At 52.7% G+C, this 21,201-nt stretch overlaps 1 protein-coding gene across 1 annotated transcript in view; it reads left to right on the top strand.

The window, feature by feature from the left end:
- The window catches only part of NOS1 (nitric oxide synthase 1 (neuronal)), a 38,401-nt gene that overhangs the window by 2,236 nt on the left and 14,964 nt on the right, over nt 1-21,201 (top strand). The window contains exons 2-11 of the mRNA XM_009886739.1: nt 7,801-7,933; nt 13,553-13,690; nt 14,132-14,277; nt 14,626-14,788; nt 16,034-16,125; nt 16,699-16,840; nt 17,554-17,693; nt 18,132-18,306; nt 19,383-19,484; nt 20,263-20,457. Of these exons, the coding sequence (XP_009885041.1) occupies nt 7,801-7,933; nt 13,553-13,690; nt 14,132-14,277; nt 14,626-14,788; nt 16,034-16,125; nt 16,699-16,840; nt 17,554-17,693; nt 18,132-18,306; nt 19,383-19,484; nt 20,263-20,457 (1,426 nt within the window). The remainder of the gene's footprint in view (nt 1-7,800; nt 7,934-13,552; nt 13,691-14,131; nt 14,278-14,625; nt 14,789-16,033; nt 16,126-16,698; nt 16,841-17,553; nt 17,694-18,131; nt 18,307-19,382; nt 19,485-20,262; nt 20,458-21,201) is intronic.

Genomic DNA, 21,201 nt, shown 5'->3' with positions numbered 1-21,201 from the left:
AGCGGGATGGAGGGGGGGGGGGTGGCAGAAATCAGCTCGGCGCCGGCGGCGGGTGGCAGACGTCTGGGGAACAGCGGTGGGACAGAGAGCGCTCGGGGACATCCTTCCCTGCCGTCCCCTCCTGCCACCCTCACCCCCAGGTCTCATCACGCTGCTTTTTTGTTTGGCTGCTTTCAGAAACCATTGGGTTTGGTCTCCGCTGGGCGATAGGAGACAATTTAACCTCCCTGAGCCCAGCGATCCCCCTGGAAGGATGAGGGTTACCTGTCCGGAACGCGCATCCTTTAACCCAGCACCGATGCATCTCAGGGGGAACCCAGTTTAAGCAACCAAAGAATTGAAACCTTGAAGGGGTTGTGCCTGACTACAGGTCCAACAAAACGTGCAGGGGTGCTTAAAAATCCCTTCTCTCGCTCTGTTTTTGGTGTGATGGAGCTGAGGCTCATGAGCTGGTGAAGCCCCCGGAGGGCACAATCCCAAGCATTGATATAAGGTACAGCTTCACCCTTCAAAACGTGTCCCCCCAGTATCCCCATCCTGTCCCACCAGCTGCGGGTTCTCCGAGGAAATTCTGCGCTGGCTGGGAGGAAAGGATGAAAAATGTGATTTTTCTTTGAGGAGTCTCTTCTCTTCATAAAGAGATTAAACCGAAACACTTAAACTGAAGGACCTCAAACCAGCAAGAATATTAGTGAAGTGGGTACTTCACCAAAACTCCACTCGCTTTATTTTTCAATACCCTTTAAAAAAATTAAATCTATGATGTAATCTATGAACCTTGCGACTGAAAATCCACTTTTCGTTCAAAATTAGTCTTCAATCTTTCACTTGATGAAAAGCTGCAGCCTCACTCTTGCTGTAGGACTCTGTACAAGTGAGAAGACCTGGGCTGGAGCGGAGAAGTGAGAAAGGAGATATACTGCAGGGAAAATTTGTCGAGAGCTGCTCTGCAGGGTAAAGGGCATTTCACCGCCGCCTCTCCTCCCACTCCTGCGACGTGCTGGAGATGATTCATCTCCTCTGCTTGGTCTCAGACAGAGCTGGGGCACGGTGAAGGTCTTCTACAGTGAGAGTTTTCTTGGTCCGTAGGAGAAGCGCAGAAAGGTCAGGGAGCGACGGGGAGTGGATAACCGTGGAGACTGTGTTGATCGATGCCAAAGAAATGCCCCAAAAAATAAGTCTTATCAGATTGATGCAGCTCTCATGCTGTAGGCCATGACTTCTCCAGGCTGGGGGGGAACAAGCAAAGCTGGCGTTAGTCAAAACAGGAACAGAGCTCTACCTAGACACCAGGAGGGTGCAACACCTCGCTCAAGGTTGAGCTCGACACCTACAGCCTGGACCGCTTAACCATGGATCCAGCTGGAGATGCTGGTCTTGGGACCAATCCTGCTCCATCTCTGTCTTCGCCTGGTGCTGACCTTCACAGCCTGTAGCGTTTTGTCAAAGCCGGTCCGGCTGGCAGAGCTGTGACAGCTTGCCTAGGGCTAAAAAGGAATGGTACAAGTTTGAGGTTATTCATAAGGAGCCAAACACTTCTTGTTCAAGGAGGGCTTTGCCAAAAGCAACTCAAATTACACCTGATGCTTTGGGTTTCCAGCCCATGTCTCTAATGTTACTTGCAAACAAAACTGGAAACTGTGAAGTTTGCACTGGGGGGGGGGGCGGGAATCAGTTCCTCTCCATCCCCTGCACCCGTAGTCTGCACTCCTGGGGGCAGTTTCCCCTGCCATGACCTGGCTTTTGGTCCCCATTGATTTCCAGCTGTAAGGTGCCCCAGGTCCATGGTACGTACCCACGGGATGGGCTGCGACCACGGTGGAATGTCTGCTACTCGGCTCAAGCCATCTGCCATGAAGTCAATCATACAACAGAGCATGGAAAATGGGGCGCAAGGTATGATGAGAGCTGGCATTTCTGCCATGAGGCTCACCGTGGGCTAGAAAACAAAAATAGAGTTTGATTCACTCTCTGCCAGCTAACCTAGGCGAGTTGCCAGTATTTATTTTTCTTCTCAGGTCTATTCCATAACATGAACAGCATGATGGAAACATGGCAGTTTCGGTCCAAAAAGCAGCATCAGCAGCCCTGAGAGGGAGAAGTGTGCTGAGAGCAGGAATTCTGTTTATGAAGGGTTTCAAGGTTTCAGGCTCCATCCTGCATTGGAACAAACCCCGTAATTTTGCAGTTCTCGAAGAGAAAATTCTCTTCCTCCCACCTCCTTCGCTGCCGCCAAAATCTCTTTGTGTTGCTCAAAACATTTCATTTGCATTTCTGATGTCTTCATTATTCTGTACTTGGACACGAAACTTTAAAACCTCTGAAATGAAAAGGTTCCCTGAAACTATCATGTTATTGCCATTCTGCAAAATGGGGAAGTAGGAAGCTTTGGCAGTGAATAACTCTCCCCGGATTCTTCTTCCTCGTCACTCTGACTACATCAGTCTAATCCAGAGAGGCATTTTGTGCCTGTAAATAAGATATTCCACCCAAATATACCCCCATGGAGCCCTCTTGGACCCGTCTCCAAAGCACCCTTCACCTACTCTGCAGGTGCCACTCCTCGCATCCCATGGGATGGCTGTTCTCCTTGTACGTGGTCCCGGCAGACAAACCCATGGCCCACGTAGGAGCCTGCGCTCTCCCGGCAGACCTGAACTGCGTATGGGCTCCAAATAAGATGCTAAGGCTGGAATCAGCCTCCCTCTTTGGGCAGGGCTGGGAAGGGACCAGCGTGGCGGTTGTAGGTTGCATCTGACACTGGCTGAATCTCCAACAATGCCGGTGGGACTTTGGGATCGCTTGGATCTGTTCCCAGGTCTTTATCCGTCAATGCCTACTCAATGGCATTTACCAACTCTGTATGTCATAGGATGTCTCTGCAGCCGTGCTGTGCAGCTTTCTCAGCTCATGAGTCCCTAATCCCACCCCTGGGCACAGCCCAGCGGCGCTCTGACCTTCTGCGGGTGCAAGACCTCCTTCAAGCCACACCATGTGGTTGTCGGTGAAGCTTTTGTCCTCTTCCTTCAGTGCCGTTCAACCTCCCCTTTCTCATTTATGAAGTGGTTTCTTGCTTTGATCATTCCACAGTGACCTGCTCCGGCCACGCTGTCCCCACTGCCTCTCCGGGGAGCGCATCCCACCTTCTGGGGTTATTCCTTCTGCACACAACATTCCCACTTGTTCCCTGAGCTCTGCTCCACTCGCTGCACCCTGCAGATCCCACCTCTGTCCCATCCCTGCTCCCAGCTCTCCATCTAACATGGGCCGTTGTGCCATCCCTTGCCTTTTTTCTCCAGCAAAGGAGACTTTGAGCTGCCCCAGGGGTGTGACACCAAGGAAATATTAACTTCTGAGGGTGTGATGCCCTCTGGAGTATGGTTTTCCATGGGGCAAAAGAGAGGTAAATCAAGAGCCATTTGCCCCAGCCTCTAGCACTGGAAAGAGGAGGAATGTGCAGCGGAGCCTCGCGGCCATCCCCAAGGACACACCGGGAGCGGGGGAAAAAGGAAAAAGAAGGCATTTCTCTCCCGCAGCTCAGAGCAAGCGGTGTGTGCACACGTGAGCTTCCCACGCAGGTCCCAAGCGCCGGCGTAGGGTTTTCAGCTGCCAGGACAAGGGCCTGGAAGGAGTCGATCCCTCGCGGTTGCAGCACAGAGCGCTGCTATCGGCATTACGGCACGAGAGCCGTCATCGCAAGTGTGGACATCCACATCCTTATCAGTTCATCCAAGTTGTCCCCTGGGGATTGCAGCAGTTAGTGGTACCTCTTCTCTCTGCCTGGGAAACCAGAGAGATCCTTCTGCCAAGCAAATTCAAAGGAGCCAAGTGACAAACTTTCTTTTTGCTCATATCTTTTTTTTTTTTCTCCTCTCTTTTTGGAAAAGCTTTGGAGAAATTTCTCAAAGGGCTGTCTCAGCAACTTCCCTTCTGCTTCATCACTCTGAGCACTGCAACATCATCAAATTAGTCAAAAGAAAACAGTGGTGCCTCTCATTTCTCCAAACAGCCAGATGCTCTTTCCGAGGTGTGGCAGCATCCCGGCCTCTGCCTGTGTGCTGGTGGGGGAGGGCAGGATTCCTCTTTTCTTTTTTTAAGTAGCAAATTTTGCTTTCAGGACAAGAGATGACATCAAATGGGGTCACTTCCCCAAAACCTGCTCTGGATCCGAAAGATTTTGTTAATGCTGAAATAGTATTGAGTGGCTCCGGCGGTGGGACCCAGGTCAGAAGGATCCTGGATCTGGCTTTTGGGGGGGTTCAGCCATACGAGTGCCTCTGAGGACAGACCTTCAGCTTTGCTTCCAGTTCTTCCAAGACACTATAGCGGTGATTTTTAAAATCCTCCTGTTCGATGCCCGAAAGCGCCCAGGACAGGTCTGATGGTGAGTCGTGAGGATTTCTCCGAAGGCGGCCGGCAGCGGAGGGCAAGCCCTGCTTTCCCCTGACCCCCTCGGGGGATCTGCACCCTCCCCATCGCCCACCAGGAACCCCTGAGAAGGGCTCTTGTGTCGATAAAGTGTTTTCGGAAACATGATCCGGAGGCTGAGCTCAGGCACAGTGTTCTGGCCATCCTCCCGGTCACCTCGAGTGCAAGTGGCATCCTCGTATGAACGTGGCAGGTCACCCCACGTCTCTGCTGGTGGCTGGGGAAGCCAAGTCAAGAGAGGAAAATAATTGACCCAAAAGACCCTGTTCCTGCCTGAGCTTTCAAACAAGGCAGTTACAAGAAACGGCAGGAAATATTTGTAAAATGAAGCAATTGATGTGGGTTTTTTTAATTCCCCCCCCCTCCGGCCAATCTGGGGTGAGGCTGCGGCTGCTCTGAATGGGCTTTTCTCTCCCTGCCTCTCTCCAAAAGACAGAGCCGGATACTTCTGGGCAGCCTCATCCGGGAGAGGTCTGCGCTCGCTCAGCGCAGGGGCACACACCCACAGCCCTGCGAGGGATGGACGGACAGACGGACGGACATCCTCGCCTGACACTGAGAGAACTGCAGCGCAACACCACCAGGGGGGCGAGAGAGACAACCATGGCTTTAGTCCTAATGGCTTCATTGCAGCTACGCTTAACCGGGCTTTTATAGCAGCGGCAGAGGGTGAGGGCAGCACCTCGCTGCCTTGCTCACGCAGCCGTAAGTCCGTCAAGAATAGCAATACACAACCCGTTTCTGCCCCAGTTGCCAACAGGCGATGAGATGCGGAGCATTTGCTGCTGAGCATCCAACCCTCAACACCCACATGGACTTCGCTGTGCCTCGGGACGGTGCATCTCGCTGTCGGGTGATGCTGGAGGACAGCGAACGGGAACAGGGCCCCGCTCCAGCAATACTTGCAATACACAAAGTAGCCGATGACAGCGATGACTTAATTCAAGCATCTGGTCTTTCCCCCCGCCGTTGGCGCAGGTAGCAGCATTTATTGCTTCTCTGATGTGCAGATGATGAGATTACGCGTGCAGCCTCCCGGCCGAGACCTCCGGCTGCTGCTGCCGATTGATGGATTCCTCTCCGAGGTTCCCTCGTGCCGGCAGATGCCCATTTAGACGGGCTCGCAAACACCATCCTGGAAGCAGTGGGACATGCCAGGCACCTGCAGGCATACGCTCAGTGTCATTTTGGAGGTGCCCGTGGGATACCTGGCACGCTGGGGGCTGTCTGCCCAAGGCTCTCTTGTCTGCATGGAGGCAAAGTCTGTGCCCCTGGAGAGGCACTGTGGTCCCTCAAGGAGGGCAGGTTCCCTCTGCTGAGCCCCAGGCACCAGTCAAGCCCAGAGATTTCTTCCATCGCCTTATGGGTTTAGTGCTTGTGTCTTGATTTTTGGGCCAGTTTTGGGGAGCAGCACATTGGGTCTCTCCAGCTACAGGAGATGGGTTGTGTATGGCCATCATTTCATGTGCTCAGTGGCTTTGCATTGACCTGCCTCCACCCTCCCTGGTGTGATGGGGCTCAGAGCAAGAGGGCAGGGGAATACGGCCGTGGAAATGAGTGTTCTCCAGGAGGTTTCATAGCTGGCCTTGACTTAGGGGAAGAGCCAGATCTGCTGAATTTTCATCCTGCTAATTCCCTGTCTTGCTGCTGGGAATTCTCTGGATGAAAGTAGGCTGGACATGTCGAGACACCCGGAGCTTCCCCTGTGGGCGGGCTGGCGGAGGGCAGAGTGGGTATGGAATGGTTCATGGTTGTCCCCAGCCCTGGGACCTGCGTGGCTGCCGAGTGCTCCCAGCAGCACCGGGACCTGTTGTCTTTGGCCGCGGCCGTGCTGTGCAGCGGGTGGGGTTTCTCCTGTTTTATCTGATTGAAACCCTTTGGCATACTCGTAGGAGCCAAGTCACAAAAGAGCAGCTTTCTTTTCCGAGGGGGAGGGGGAATATAAAAGGCAGTAAAAACTGCCCCTATGGCACCTGTACCTCCTCGCTTGCTCCAAGCTGGCCACTTCCACCCTAAGGCAGCCAATGTTTGGAAGGCGTCCAGGAGCCTGGTGTAGTATTTTGGCAGCTGAACATTGCTCTGTAAAGGCAGAAAAACTACAGAAAGCTTAGGGCACAGGAAGATCACTTTTAAGTGAAGTATTTTCCTTAAACTGTACCTAAAGATACGAGCTGGGGAGTGAGGAGGATTGTGAACCCGAATTTGTATGTACGCATCTGCCTGAGATGGTGTCAAGAGCACTGTGTCGGTGTGAATTATGTCCTGAGTGCGAGTGTCCTACTTTGGTCAGTGCCCAAAGCCTGCTGCCGTTAATGAGAAGGCTCATTATTGACTTTAGTGGGCATCTGGAAGACTTTTAAGAACTGACAGCATGAGCGAAACAATTGCCAGGGCACGTTACCCCGACGGTCTGTTGAGCAAGGGTGAAGATAGCATGGCTGCCCATCCCGGCCTGTGGTCCCGTGCAGCTCAACCCGTGGATCTCCATCCCATGTGTGGCCTCACCAAGGTGGTTGGTGCCTTCGGTGCGGACGCCGCAGCCTGCGTTCTCTGAGCATCACAGCTCTCAACCCGGTTGGTTTTTTCTCCATATGGCAGTGGTTTTCCATCGCCTGCTTGGATGGAGTTTAACAGCCTCACCGACATCCCGCAGCACTTTCCCCGGGCACAACGTGCGTGGGAGGCTGTGTGCACCGTGGGTTACACCGGGCTCTCTGCGCCGGCCGGGGCAGCCAGCGCTGGGTCATCCTCAGCCCCTCAGCCTTACCGACTCCCAGCTCCGTGGAGGCAATCCATCAGTTTGCTCAAGTAAAATCACTCCCGCTCGCCAGCATTTGCAGCATCTGTAAAGGTCAGGAAGAGGAGAGAGAGCTGTCTCTCCCTCCTGGGAGCCACCTATTTTTTTTCTTGGGTTTTTTTTTTTTCTTTCCTCTCTTCCGCTCATAAACACCAAGCTGCTCTGCAAACCCGGCTGGTTCTGCTATGAGCTTTTGCCATGAGGTTTTGCAGCTGGAACTGCGTACAGCTCTCCTTTCCCCAGCCTTGTGCTTGTCTTTGCAGGGCTCTGGCTTGGGTTTTTGGGGTGCAGAGGGTCTGCCCTGTCTGGGCAGGGGGTTCCTGTTGTTTTGCAGGCACTTCGCTCACCCGCTCGGCGAAATTCCTATTGTGTTTGGGTTGCCCCCGCCACGGTGATTCATCGCCTCGGCCGAGGTCGAGCATTTCCTCCCCTCCCGCAGGGTGACGCGTGAGCTTTTGCTCCTGCGGGAAGCAGCTGGAGATGGTCCTGGAGCCATCGCTCCGGGACCTGGCCCCATGGTCCCAGCACCCAGCCACCCTCCAGCCCGCTGACCCAAATGGTTTTTAACCCTTCAGTTTCAGGGAAGTGGAAAACAAGCCACAGAAAGCTTTACCAGCTCGGATGGAGAACGACCGTGTCTTCGGTGACCTGTGGGGGAAGAGCAACGTGCCTGTGGTCCTGAACAACCCCTACTCTGAAGCAGAGCAGGTAAGAGCCCATGGCTCGTGCTGCTTTGGGTGGGAAGGGGGCTTGGGGCTTCATCACCCATCCTGGTGGGCTCTCACACCCCAGAGAACCTGCAAGGTCTACACGCACTACCCTGAAGACCTTTGATCCCAAGAGCTGGAGTTGATGGGGCGTGGAGCCCATTTGGTCCAAAAGCCAAATTCCCTGTGGTTTGGGCAGTGTAAAAGTCACCAGAGAACGATGTTCTTTATCCAAGGGGCCAGAGTGGGATGGGAGCGCAGCCAGGGACCAGGACTCTGAAACCTCCCTTGGGACTGTCGTCCCTTCTCGTGGCAAAAAGCCGAGTTGCATCGTTAAAGTCGTTTTGATTCATGTGATGGTAATTCAATAGAGCACTTCAGATAATATGTTGTACGGTGCCTTTTCATCTCCTCACACTCCACGGACATAAATTCTTGGGCTTCCTTGCCAAAAGTGGATTAACTCCGCGTTTGTAGCAAAGCCAGAGACGTAAGGCAGACCCTGCCAGGCCAGAAAGATCACCTTGGGGAAAACATGACGTGCGTGAGTGCTGCCAAGCCTGTTCAGGCAAACATGTCTCCCTGATGGGATTAACCAGCAGCAGGGCAGGACACGGGGGACCAGTCTGGGGACCATTCAGTCTCCTTGCCCCAGCGTATTTCTCAGGGTGACATAGTAAAGACTGTTTTCCAAAGGAGGGGAGAAAAGTGATTTAGTGGTCACATGAAGACTTCCGAGAAAATCAGTGTTTCCTCAGCTCAGGAATGTCCTCAGCAGATACCTCTGGCTGATGCCTCTTCCCAGCTCCAACGAGCCGCAGTGCAACGCTCCTCGCTGACGTGTCACCTGCAGACCACCACAGGCTGGGTGCCACTCGTGGTGTGGTTGACACCCAGATGTTGAGCCTGGCCCTGATACCCAACAGTGTCCAGCAGCACCTCCCGGGCCACAGCTCTGCCACTTCATGCTTTCCCATTTCAGGGCCGTTTGGCATGATGCAAAGCCAGAAGCAGGGAGGGGAGGTCACATGAGATTACGTGGTCTCTTCATGCCCATGGAGGTGACATGGTCTCGGTTTAACTCTGCCCGCGGCCTCATTCCCCCCGTGCCAGGAGCACTGCTGTTTCTCCTGGGACTCCTGAGCAGAATGATGTTCAAGTGAACTTTTGCAGCGCGCACAGTGTCGGAGGCTCATGGGACATGCGAGACCTGCTGTGCAGGTGCTGATGCACACGCAGGGTGGCCGAGATGCTCCTGAGCATGCCAGACTTGCTGCATGGCTTTAACCAACCTGGTAGGGTGCTCAGACGTGTTTGAGAGATATCGCCATCCTCCTCTCGCCTGGCTGCAGCTCAGGATTGCGGCCAGGTCTCCCAGAAGCATAGACAACCTTACGGTGGGTATTATCCTCCATCGGCACACACAAATGGGTGCATCCAAGAGCTGCAACACACTTTGTTCAGCTGCTGGGGAGACGTTTCTGGGCAGCCCCATGTCTCGCCGTGCGGTTAATGCGCTATGGCAGGTATCACGAGCTCATCTCGCCCAAGGCCAGGTCACCGCTCTGGTCCCTTTGCCCCAGCTCTGGACAGACACTGTCTTTCTGCCTCCTTTGCTAAGCTCTTTGCATGTACATGTCTGTTACTATAAGCACTTTATAACCTTCTGTGTTCAGAGCTTAATTTCTCTCCCTGTTAGGGCTGCCAAAACCCCCAGTCTTAAGCTGTTATTAAACCCTTTAATTTTTTTTTATTTTTTTTTCACTAGATGCACAGCTTTCTTTTTATCCTTCTTATCCCCGATTTGGTGCGCCTGCTCTTCTGGAGGCGGTCTGGTTTTTCCCCCATGCTCCCTGCCGCCGCTGCCCCGGGGCTGCGGGCAGTCGAGGCAACCGAACTTCTCGCAAGCTGCAATAAATAGTGTTAAATAGAGTCAAGCCAAGTGTGAGCTTTTTATACACGTTGCTCTTTAAAGCCGGGTTTGGTGGATTCACTTGGCCAGGTGGGGAATGCTCACTGAGGCTTGTAATAAGGTGCTGAAAGACCCGGTGGGCATCGATCCCCGTCCCTCTTTTGTTGGTTGGGGTTTTTTTGCAAAATCACGCAGTGTGTTTTGCTGGTTTCCCAGGAGCCCAAATCTCCCCCCCGGCCCTAAACCTGACCCATGGAAAGATGCGGTGACTGCACCAGCCCAGGTCCTGCGTGAGTCATATTTCAGTCCGTACGGATTGATTTGTTGGGAGCTCCAGGGTAACCGGGGGGGTGTGTGTCCACGTAGCCGGCAGAGGAAGGGAGTCATATCAGTTCCGTGCTTGTAAGGATGATTTACAGCTTTATAAAAGCGAAAAACACACTTTTAGCTAGCGGGGTTAACGCAGTCTGGAAGGAAATGTCAGCGTGCCCATATATCTGTGACCTGGGCTGATGCCGCAGACCTCAGCCTCCCACGGTCGATGCATTTCATCAGGGCGGTATGTGCCGCCGTCACGGGGACCCCCGAAGCCCAGTTGGGATGCGGGAGGAAGGCTGAGGATCTGTAGAGCCCACTCGGGTCCGCAAAAAGGGAGATGCTCGCTGCCGTTCTGGCCCCGAGAGGCGCCCGGGGCTGGGTGCGTTTCTCCTCTTCCTCTGTGAGATGGGCAGACAGCTCGCAAGCTGCGGGCTGACGATAAGTGCCAACACGCTCCCTGCAAAAGATGTTTGCATAATGCATCTGCGCCCCGACTGCTACGTTAGTCTCTCCGTTTGTCCCACTCTTGAGTCACTAATAGCACAGCTGCCTAATTAAAACATGAAAGGATCTCGCACAACCTCCCTGACAGAACCAGGGGTAATATTTGGCTTCAGCTTTGCAGTGGAGGGAAGGCATACACACACACACACACACACACACACACACAGCTCTTTCCCAGTCTCTTCTGGGTGTCACTCTCTCCGCAGCTGCTCTGCGCCGCGGTTGCCAGACCTGGCACCTCGGCTGCTTGTCGGTGGTGTCTCCTGGGCTGCTCCATCCCCAGGGATTCCGCGTGCCTCCACACCGCAGCCCTCTTTCCGCTAAGAGTCAAACTTTTGCCGACTCTTGCAGGGAAAAGACAAAAAAGGAAAGGGAGCAGCTTTGAGAGAGGCTTAAGGTAGCACATCTGTAGGCAGATGTTAAGCAGCCGCCGTCCATCAGCTTGGGCCATGAGCGTGCTCACCTCAAGGATGGGGTTGTTACTACATCTGGATTCGTAACACGCTCTTGGGCCATACCTGCTCCAGCATGCCTCCTAAGATGCTCTGAAGCCTCATCAGCAAACCAAAATTAACTCCGAATAAAAAAGTGGTGCCGGGTACAACCAACACCTTCTGTTTGGTACTTCTAATTCCTGTCTGGCAAGTGGAAGTACAGGTCAGGATTGGGTTTTGTTTGCATTTTTGAGCAGCAGTTTTCAGCTAGGTTTTACCAATCTCATGAGCAGTCACGCTCGGAAGGTGGCAGATTATCCCCTTTGGTCCTAAGGGTGGCCCAGGTTGGTGCAGAGAGCACAGGATGCTGTTAGTGTCTCAGGGGTGGTTTAATTCTCTTGAAAGAGTAAAACAAGCAGAAAAAAAAATGACCAGGAACGCCACTGCCATAATTCAGGTCAGATTCCCCAAAACTGAAAAAAAAAAAAAATCTTAAAAATAGTGCTTTTCCAGGACCACATTTAGGAGGTTCTTTTTATTTACTGCTGGTTTTGGGCTCTATACGAAGTCTTATATTTGTTTTCTGCAGCATGGAAAGGGGAAGCTGAGATCCACTGTGTGGTCATCTGGCTTCAGGGGCTGGGACTTCAAAACACTCCACTGGAAGATCACAGGACTTGTGACATGAGGAATGTCACAGAGACCCATGACAGCATAGCCTGAGGGCGTGCAGAGAGCGGCTTTTCGGAAACTGGGAGGACCAAAGAGGGTCCTACCAAGTGGTCAGGTTGCAAAGCTCTCCCTCCCCCTCCATCCTCAGCCTCTTGCTCCCAGCATGTGCTTTCAGCGCATGGTATTACACTGTGAGCCTCAGGCTGCTTGATAGCGAAATCCCTATTTTCCAGGAAAAAAAGTGTGGAGACTATGGTAAAAACAAGTACTAGGGAAAAAAATATGGCCAACATCATTGCCACCAGGGCAATGCAGTGGTGTCTGCTCAGCTCAGGCATCAGTCTCGCAGTTAATCAGGCATCATCTCTCTCTCTCTCTCTGCTTCAGAAAAGCAGAGCAATCTTCTGTCTGGCAAAGTAAGAATAAGTTAGATCTGGAGCCTCATCTGCTTTTGTCATCCTGGTGGTCCCTGTTGCTTTCCCTCCTGGGTTTGCTCAGCAGCAGAAATGCTTGTTCTGAAACAAGAGCTTCTTCCACCATGATCCGGCTCGTCTTCAGTTGGTCCTTCAGGCTGTAACGCTGGATTTGTACTCTTGCTGCTGGTCCATGAGTTGCGACTGGACATGAGCCCAGAACCACTAAAAAGGAGGGTGGGACTCCACACAGCTCTGCTGAAGGCAGCACCGTCTTTAAAAAAAACCTTGCAGATGGATCAGAAAGGGACAGAAGCTACAGGATTCACGTAGAAAGTCTACATCAAAACTTGGTCCAAGCCCTGCTTTGCAGAGAAGCCAGCCTTTAAGTGGTGCTAAATATAAGAAGGTTTTGACAGGACCCTGTGGTGTGGCACCAGGTCTCCCCTTGAAACCTGCAGCGACACCGTTGCGGTTGCAGTGACTGAATTACACCCTACTGTAAGATCTGATTCCTAGAAGAAACATCTCTGCTTGCCAGGGCCACCACCGATCTCGCTGTCCCATGATGTGCTGGCAGGCACTGATCGCTCTTCAAGTTTTTAAGTGCTTGGGGTGACTGAGGGTCACAGTAGAAATACCAGATATTATTTCTGAAAACATGTGCAAATACAAGCACTGGCAGCCAGCTCTCCTTGTTACAAGCTCTCTGCTGGCTGAGGCTCTTCCTTGTGTTGGTGTATAACTCAAGATGTGCTGGATGAGCACACCCTGACGCAGAGTATCAGGGAGGGCTGGAGATTCAGAGCTGAGACTGAAGTAATCCGACTATGCGTAATTCAGCAGCCCTCCCACTTGCTTCATTTATCCATCCTTATTCCTACGATTTCCCAGCGTTGATATCAAAGGAGACGTGCCTTTGGCTTGCTCAGAGGACCGATCGGCTGTTAGCTCTGTCTCACAGTGCTCGTATTAATGAGGCAGAGCTTGGCACGTGTAAAACCTGAGCAGGTGATGCTTCTTAAAAAGAAACATCCAATATATTTTAGAGAGGTAAATCTTCCACTGGGAACCTTGAACACAATATTACCTAAGCCGCTTCCGTCTCTGTTTTTTAACTCCTCTTCTACAGGTTTGGCTGTTCTTGTAAACAGAGATGGCTTCTCAATTGCATTGAGGGTTGGTTGCTCCATTGTAGGATCCCAAATGCTGCCAGTGTTTGGATCATATACCTTTTTCTCGCTATATTATCACTAGGTTCTAAGCACAGGCATCCACTAATGCAAGATACTGCTGCTTGTTGTGGCCTTTTTCCTGCATCTCGTTGATGAATACTAACCTTGTGCCTGGTCTTCACTGTTGTCCAGCCACCGCCATCCGGGCGGCAGTCCCCAACTAAGAACACAGTGAATGGAAGTCCTTCCAAATGCCCGCGGTTTGTCAAAATCAAGAACTGGGAGACAGGCTCTGTGCTTCACGACACTCTGCACCTCAAGACGGCGATGGTGAGTAGAGTTGACAGGACTGGGCAAAAGTTGTCTGGGCATAATTGAGTGGATCGCAGTGTTTTCAAGATGGCTTTATCTGGAGATAAACTGGATGAATTCAGGCCACACTTCTTGTCTCCAGTGGTGTCTAGATTTCAAACCTCTGGTGCAATAAGCTGGGATAAAGCAGGAAAAGCATATGACTTTATGCCAAGCTGGGGAAAGAATCTAGTGAGCCCCAATTGTCCGTATCAGGTGGGACAAGGGACAGTTGCACACGCTCGAGCTGTCTTACACAACATTACCTATAGGTGTGAAAAAAAGTAAGTTGGAAATGTCCCTGTTTGTCAAAGATGCCACCAACTTCTGTATAGCTAATGTTGACTTCCCCAGCCCAGCTCATGTAACCAAAAGTGCTGCAGTAACCCAAGACACGCGTGTCTCCTTCTGCCTCATCAGACCACCGCGTGCACTGAGCAGATCTGCATGGGCTCAGTAATGACCCCTAGCCAACACGTCCGCAAGTCAGAAGATACCAGGACAAAAGAGGAGGTGCTCCTCTTGGCTAAAGACTTCATTGACCAGTACTACTCCTCCATAAAGAGGTAAGTATTGGCCGTAGAAGGTCACAGGCCCTGGCTGCTGCTTATGCTGAGGTGTCGCATATGATCTGGTCTTTCACACTTGCAAGTCAAAACCGGGTGAGACTGTGGTGCTCCACGTTCAGCTGCTTCTTCAGGAGAGTTTCATTCCTAGCATTTGTTGTGTGCCTCTGTGCAAATTACCCACCTCTCCCATTTGCAATTGGTCATCTGTTATCTGAAAGCACACACGTGTGTGCGTATATGTGCACGTGTGTGCTTAAGAAAGAACTCGTGCCCAGGTGGAGAGCAGATTCCCTGCCCTCCACCCGGGTCGGTGACTGCCATCTCCTCCGTTCCCCACACGTGCAGATCTGGCTCCAAGGCCCACATGGAAAGGCTGGAGGAAGTCACCAAGGAGATTGAAGCCACTGATACCTACCAACTGCGGGACACAGAGCTGATCTACGGAGCCAAGCATGCCTGGAGAAATGCAGCCCGCTGCGTGGGCAGGATTCAGTGGTCCAAGCTGCAGGTGAGCCCCAGCACAGCTGGTGACAGCTGGTAGGTTGCCTGCCAAAGGACGCTCTGGAGTTGTGGAGAGGCAAAACTTTGCTCTTCAGACACCCGGGGAAGCATAGCACAGGTACAGCTTGTGTTCAGCACACAGCAGCTCCGCTCTCCTTGACAGCTTCGGGGGATGCACAGGCTGGGAAGTCAGCAGGAGCTGGAAAAGCATCTGTGGGGTAGGTGTAGCTGAGGTGTTTGTGCCTGAAACGGGGCCAACTGGAAGCTGGCGCTCTAGAGAAGTTTTTCCAAAACTAGATACTGCTCCAATATCTTACACGCTGCTTCCAAAACTATTGCTCTGCCTGGAGAGAGGCAGCAGGACACACTCATCCTTGGTACAGAGATGCTGTGGCAAGGGAAGATTTGGCTCAGTGCCCTTTTGACTAGCTGGAAGCATCGGGTAGGATCTGAATTAGTGATCTCTAGTGGAATCCCTCGGTACGGAGATGACGTCTCCCTCTGTAACCTGGAGCACAGCTCAAGTGCTGCTGAGTAATTCTTGTGGTTGCTTCACACGGGGTATAGGCACTGCCTGGGGCCAGGCGGCTGGGCCTTCTTCGCCCCCAGCTCAGCCTTCAGCTCTTCTCTTCCACTGTTTCTTTTGGCATATCTGAACCATGGGAGGAGCCGTTTCTGCAAGAAGTTGTCTTCAGGCCTTCTGTTGACTCTCTTTCCTGTTTTCCCCATTCTTTTGTAGGTGCCCCATCCCGGGAAACATTGAAGGTCAGGTTGGACAGGGCTCTGAGCAACCTGATCTAGCTGAAGATGTCCCTGCCGATGGCAGGAGAGTTGGACTAGGTCCCTTCCAACGCAAACCATGCTATGTTTCTATGAGTCCCCATCCTTTCAGTGGATCTCAGGCCTGACTGATACCTGTCCTATTTCAGCTTTGAGTCTTGAGCTACAAGAGACAAAGAGCAGAAACCAAAACTGCTGGTGGATAAGCCAGGAACAGCAGCACATTGAGAGCACTGGATTGAGGAAGTTTTTGCCTGAGCAGCAGATGACTCACCTCTCTAAAGCAGAAAGGGCAGCTGGATTAGACATTCACATGTTGTAAAGGCAGGGAACACATAATTATGGATCTTTAGATACCTAACGAGTCACGGTGGCTTTTAGGGCTTTCCCTGTGCTGTGTTTCTTCTGCTTGGCTCTGCCCTGGGAGTTGGAGCATGCTGTAGCATCACCACAATTACTTCCATTCTTTCAGGTGTTTGATGCCCGGGACTGCACCACAGCCCATGGGATGTTCAACTATATCTGCAACCACATCAAATACGCCACCAACAAAGGGAACCTCAGGTGAGCCACCAGGGAGTCACCAGGGTTTATGTCTGAAGTCCTCTGGGTGTGTGTCAACCCAGCTCTGGGCCCTGTTGGCATTGTCTCCTTTAGCAGCCGCTGCACGATAGGATGGTTGTAGCCAACACCTGTCCTGGGGAGCGTTAGAGGGACTTGATATCAGGGGAAAGTGTCCTGCCGGTCCCAGTATACCTCTTGCTCTCCATGGGACCTCAAAGGGCAGATTTTCCAATTATTTCTCCTTTCCTATATTCGGCATCAAATGCAGACCACGAGCTGCTCTCCAGATCTGTCTGAAACCCCATGTTAGCAGCCAGCTTCTGCCTGGAGCTGAACGGCTGGAAACCCCCCAAATTCCAGAGCTAGAGTGCACCTGGCCATGCCTTCTTCTGATGACGGAAATGCAATCAATGTTTGGGGTTTGTCCAGGGCACCAGCAGAGGTGGTGCACAGGGTGGTGGCAGGCAGGGGCAGCACCTTTCCCCCACAGCACTTTGCCGTTCCTCTGACGACCCCCATTCCTGCGCCCTTGCAAAGTCTTCGGCGTTCACCAGCGCTGCCTCTTCCTTCCAGATCTGCTATTACCATCTTCCCGCAGCGGACGGACAGTAAGCACGACTTCCGCATCTGGAACGCTCAGCTCATCCGCTACGCTGGCTACAAGCAGCCCGACGGCACTATCCTGGGAGACCCCGCAAACGTGGAGCTGACGGAGGTACCGGCTGAAGCCCTCCTTCCTTGGCATCACGGGCATGGGGCTGGTGGGGGCGTGCAGAAGCTCTGAGCATCCCGGGAGTGAGGAAGGTGCTGGGTCAGGCACGATTTATCGCATCCACTGCAGCACCACAAAGTGAAGCTGGATTTGTCCCACCCTGGGATATTTTCCCAGGAATGAAAGCTGTTTCCACGCAGGCAGGAGTTGGCCATAGCTGCACATAAAGACTTTTGCTTTTGCTGGGAAGGGGTCGCTTAGCGGTGCGGAGGGATCTGTTGCAGGAGGACGTGTGCGGCCACTGCTGACCTGGGTCAGTTGGGAATCAGAAATGATATCTGCCCGTTGGCGCTGCCCGCGCAGCACCGGTGCTCTGCTCAGCTCTTCCCAAACTCCTCTGCTTTTCTCACTCATTTTCTCCTTCACCATTACAGGCACAAATAGGGTAAGGAGCTTTTCCAGAGCCATGATCCTACCTGGGGATCTAGTTCTAGGCTCCTTTTCAGCCCAAAAACCCCTTACGGGGCCGTGGGTAGGCTGTGACTGGCAACCCCATGTCACAGCTCCCTTGGATGGAGGTTATTGCTTGACCGTAAGGGCTGAGCAGAGATGCTGTTAGGAGACACTGCCTTCTGCCATGTAACTCCCTGCCCATAATGCTTGAAGAGCAGGTGATCTGCTGGGACTCCTAAACCCCACCTTTGCTTCGCCTGTAGATCTGCATCCAGCAAGGGTGGAAGGCACCACACGGGCGCTTCGATATCCTGCCTCTGCTCCTGCAAGCCAACGGCAACGATCCAGAGCTGTTCGAAATCCCCCCCGAGCTTGTGCTGGAAGTGCCCATCCGACATCCCAAGTAAGTCAGAGTAAGCCCCGAAACTGCTCAAGGGCATCGGCAGGACTCAGCGACTCTGGGTTCACACTAAGCCACCTCCTGTGCTTGGCCTGTCCTTGCTGTGACTTGGGTGCTTTACCCAAGACCCTCTTCCAGGTCTTCCCTCTACTGTGATGTAAAGCTGGCAGAGCCTGGAGGTAGAAAGCAAGTTGAGTCCTTGTCTCAGGGCTGGTTTCCCTTTCCTTGAAGTCTCCTGGGACTTACACGACTCTGTAATGCTCCTGATGCATCACTTTCTCCCCATAAACAGCCCCTAAGGGAGATATTGCCTCCAGGAACCGTTCTGCTCACATGTCCTTCAGCCTGGTTGGCTGGTAGCAAAGTAATCTCCTCCCTTCCCCTGCCTGCATTAGGCAGGGGAGGTCTCGCTGATAGCCTAACCCTGTTGTATCCCAACAGGTTTGAATGGTTTAAGGACCTGGGCCTGAAGTGGTATGGTTTGCCAGCAGTTTCCAACATGCTCCTCGAGATTGGTGGCTTGGAGTTTTCCGCCTGCCCCTTCAGCGGCTGGTACATGGGCACAGAGATTGGGGTCCGGGACTATTGTGACAACTCTCGCTACAACATACTAGAGGTAATTCCTCCTCTCCGAGGAGGCTAGGTGCTTCTGGGGTGAACTGGGGAGCAGGCAGGACACTGAGAGAGTGTTGCCTTGAGAAGGAGAGTACAGGACATCCAAGTCTTCCTTAGATGAGGCAGTTACATTCTCCTGGAGCCGCGTGGCCAAGGGTGTGATGGGCTGGCAAGTTTTTTTGTGTCCTACGGGGCCAGGTGGTATCTAACACAACAAGCGTGATGCCTGTTGAGCTCCCCATAGACTTCTCAAAGCATCTTATGGATCAACAGGCCATAGGTCAACAGGTCATGCGCTTGATTAAGGTCAAGTGCAAAGACATAGTGGGGCTGAGAGTGTGCTGAGGCACTTGGTGGCTCCTCAGGGACATGCCTGCTCATGGGGACCCTCCAGCTGGCCCCTCTGGAGCACTCTGCCATGGCTCGGGGACTTTCCACACTGGGGAGAGGGTGAATCAGAGACAAAGCCAAGCCATGGGGAGGTGCTGGTGCAGGGGGTCTGCACCCATCAAGGGTGACTCCTTTGCCCTTCCCAGGGGCACGCTGTGTTACTTGGAGGGGCTGCATCCCTCCCCAGTTGCTTGAAAACCAGAGAGGTGAGAGCGAGTGTGTGTTTGTGCACAGGCACGTCTGTGATAGTGTCCGGGGGAAGGACTCCAGGTAGAAGAAACAGGCTGAGAAAAAGCAGGGTTTGGGAACAGGCAGGGGCCTGTTCCTCCCAGCACACGGATCACCACCATCTCCTGTTGTCCCACAGACTCACCCATTTCCCCTCCTCCCACAATGAGCAACTGCTCTTGATGGCCCTTTTCAGCAGCATTTAGTCATCTTCCTGTGCCCGGGGGAGGAAGGGAGGCCAGACTGGCCTTGCTCCTGTCACAGAGAGGAAAAGGCTGGACCACATCTTCTCAGAGGAAGGCAAAACATCAGCCCTTCATTGCAAGTGTGCTGCCCTGCCCTGCAGGTGCCTTGTGTGAGCCTGGGTCCCTCCTTTGGGTTCCCCTCCTCGAGCAGAGCTCTTCAGTCCTTGGTTCTTGGTCATTAGAAGTGTTCACCTTCTACAATGTTTCGTTACAGCAAGTGGCCAAGAAAATGAATCTGGATATGAGGAAAACCTCCTCACTGTGGAAGGACCAGGCCCTGGTGGAGATCAACATCGCTGTGCTGTACAGCTTCCAGGTACCTGAGTAATAGGACTCTGTTGTGTTTGAGTCAGACTTGAGGGACACAAGTATTGGATTGGACAAGGATGGAGACATCTGCCCAAAGACAATGGCAGCAGCTGATACACTCAGCTTAAATTGTGCTGTGCCTTCCTAGTTTTGGGCTGTTCCAGGAGCCTACAGTGAAATGTAATAATCCCTGTGCCCTGGATGTTGCAAAGACACCACTACCAGCATGAGCTCTGCCCATCCAGACAGAGTGCCCCGAGGGGTCAAGATCCAACTCTTCTGTCCCACCCATGAGGCAAGAATTGGCCCGGGTTCTCCTCCCTCTTGCACTTAAAGGTTGAGTAGCAAAACTAGTCCTTGGCAACGCAACTTCAGAGGGTGGAAGTCCTTCCCGGAGCTGGATCAGAACAGCTCTTTGAGATGTGCAAGTCATGAAAGAATTCCCCAAGGAGCTGAGCAGAGGATGCTCCATCCCGTTCATGCCATCTTAGTCTTTGCTTGACCCATGACAAATAACAGGAGGAACAGCCATGCTGTAGTACATCTACTTAGGAAGGACAAGGGCAGCTTCTCAGCCCTGGAAAATGGCATTGCTCAGTGACTGTGCTCCTTGGGAAGACCCAGGTCAGCAGCCACCCGGTGTCATCTCCAAAGGCATAGTCCTGTAAGACGATGGGAGTGAGGCATATTTGGGTCAAACAGCTGAAAATGTAAAATGTTGGCTTTCACCTTCTGGGGAGTATTAACCCACAGCTGTTGGCTCTGCTCTCTTCTCCCTCCAACAGAGCGACAAGGTGACCATTGTGGATCACCACTCAGCCACTGAATCCTTCATCAAGCACATGGAGAATGAGTACCGATGCCGTGGAGGCTGTCCTGCTGACTGGGTGTGGATTGTCCCCCCAATGTCTGGCAGCATCACCCCAGTTTTCCACCAGGAAATGCTCAACTACCGTCTCACACCCTCCTTCGAGTACCAGGTACTGTCTATACCTTACCTTCCACCAGTGCTGCGTGCCCAAAGGTATAGCCAAGAGCAGGGTGGGAGCTGGAGCTCAGAAGATGCAGGAAAGAGAGGGACACCATCTAATCCCTTCAATAAGCTGTCCCTGGACGCCGTGAAGTCCATGAACAAGTGTAATTCATGATTCCCCCTAAAGTGGTGTAAAAACCCACTGGACATTACACCTTTTTCCAGGGCAATGGCTTTTTGCCCCTCCATGGGACATGCTGAGGCCCCAACTTTTATCCTTGGAAGCAGAACTAAGCAGAGCTCCTCCCTCTGGAAGTGCCTAATTTTGCACTTTGATAGCTAGGTGAGGAAATGACCTGGTAGTCACCGTATTCCTCCTCCCTCCAGCCTGCAGGTTTGAGTGGATGGCTCCTGCCAGCATGGAGATCCAACAATTCGATGGGGGGGGGAGCTCCTCCCCAGCAGGCCAAGCAGCGGGTTGAAACGCTGCTGCTGGAGTATTTAACACTTCAGACCATGGGAAAAAGGCCCCTAAGCAAACACGTCCTCATTAGTCAACCATCCCTGCTCCGGTGGTTTTCACACAATGTGACCTTTAGTCAAGAGCCCTTAAGGAACAATCACAAAACAGGAGCAGTCTGTTCATTTCTATAACCAATCCACCAGGAACCCCCATGGTTCCTGGCCCTGATTACAGACAGCCGCCCGCGAGGGCGCAGAATTAGCTTCTGTGCGCTTGTTCCTTGCTTCA

This window comes from Charadrius vociferus, unplaced genomic scaffold (assembly GCF_000708025.1).
Source record: "Charadrius vociferus isolate BGI_N301 unplaced genomic scaffold, ASM70802v2 scaffold776, whole genome shotgun sequence".
Taxonomy (NCBI): Eukaryota; Metazoa; Chordata; class Aves; order Charadriiformes; family Charadriidae; genus Charadrius; species Charadrius vociferus.
The sequence above is the reverse complement of the archived record's forward strand: the minus strand, read 5'-3'. Positions and strand labels throughout refer to the sequence as shown.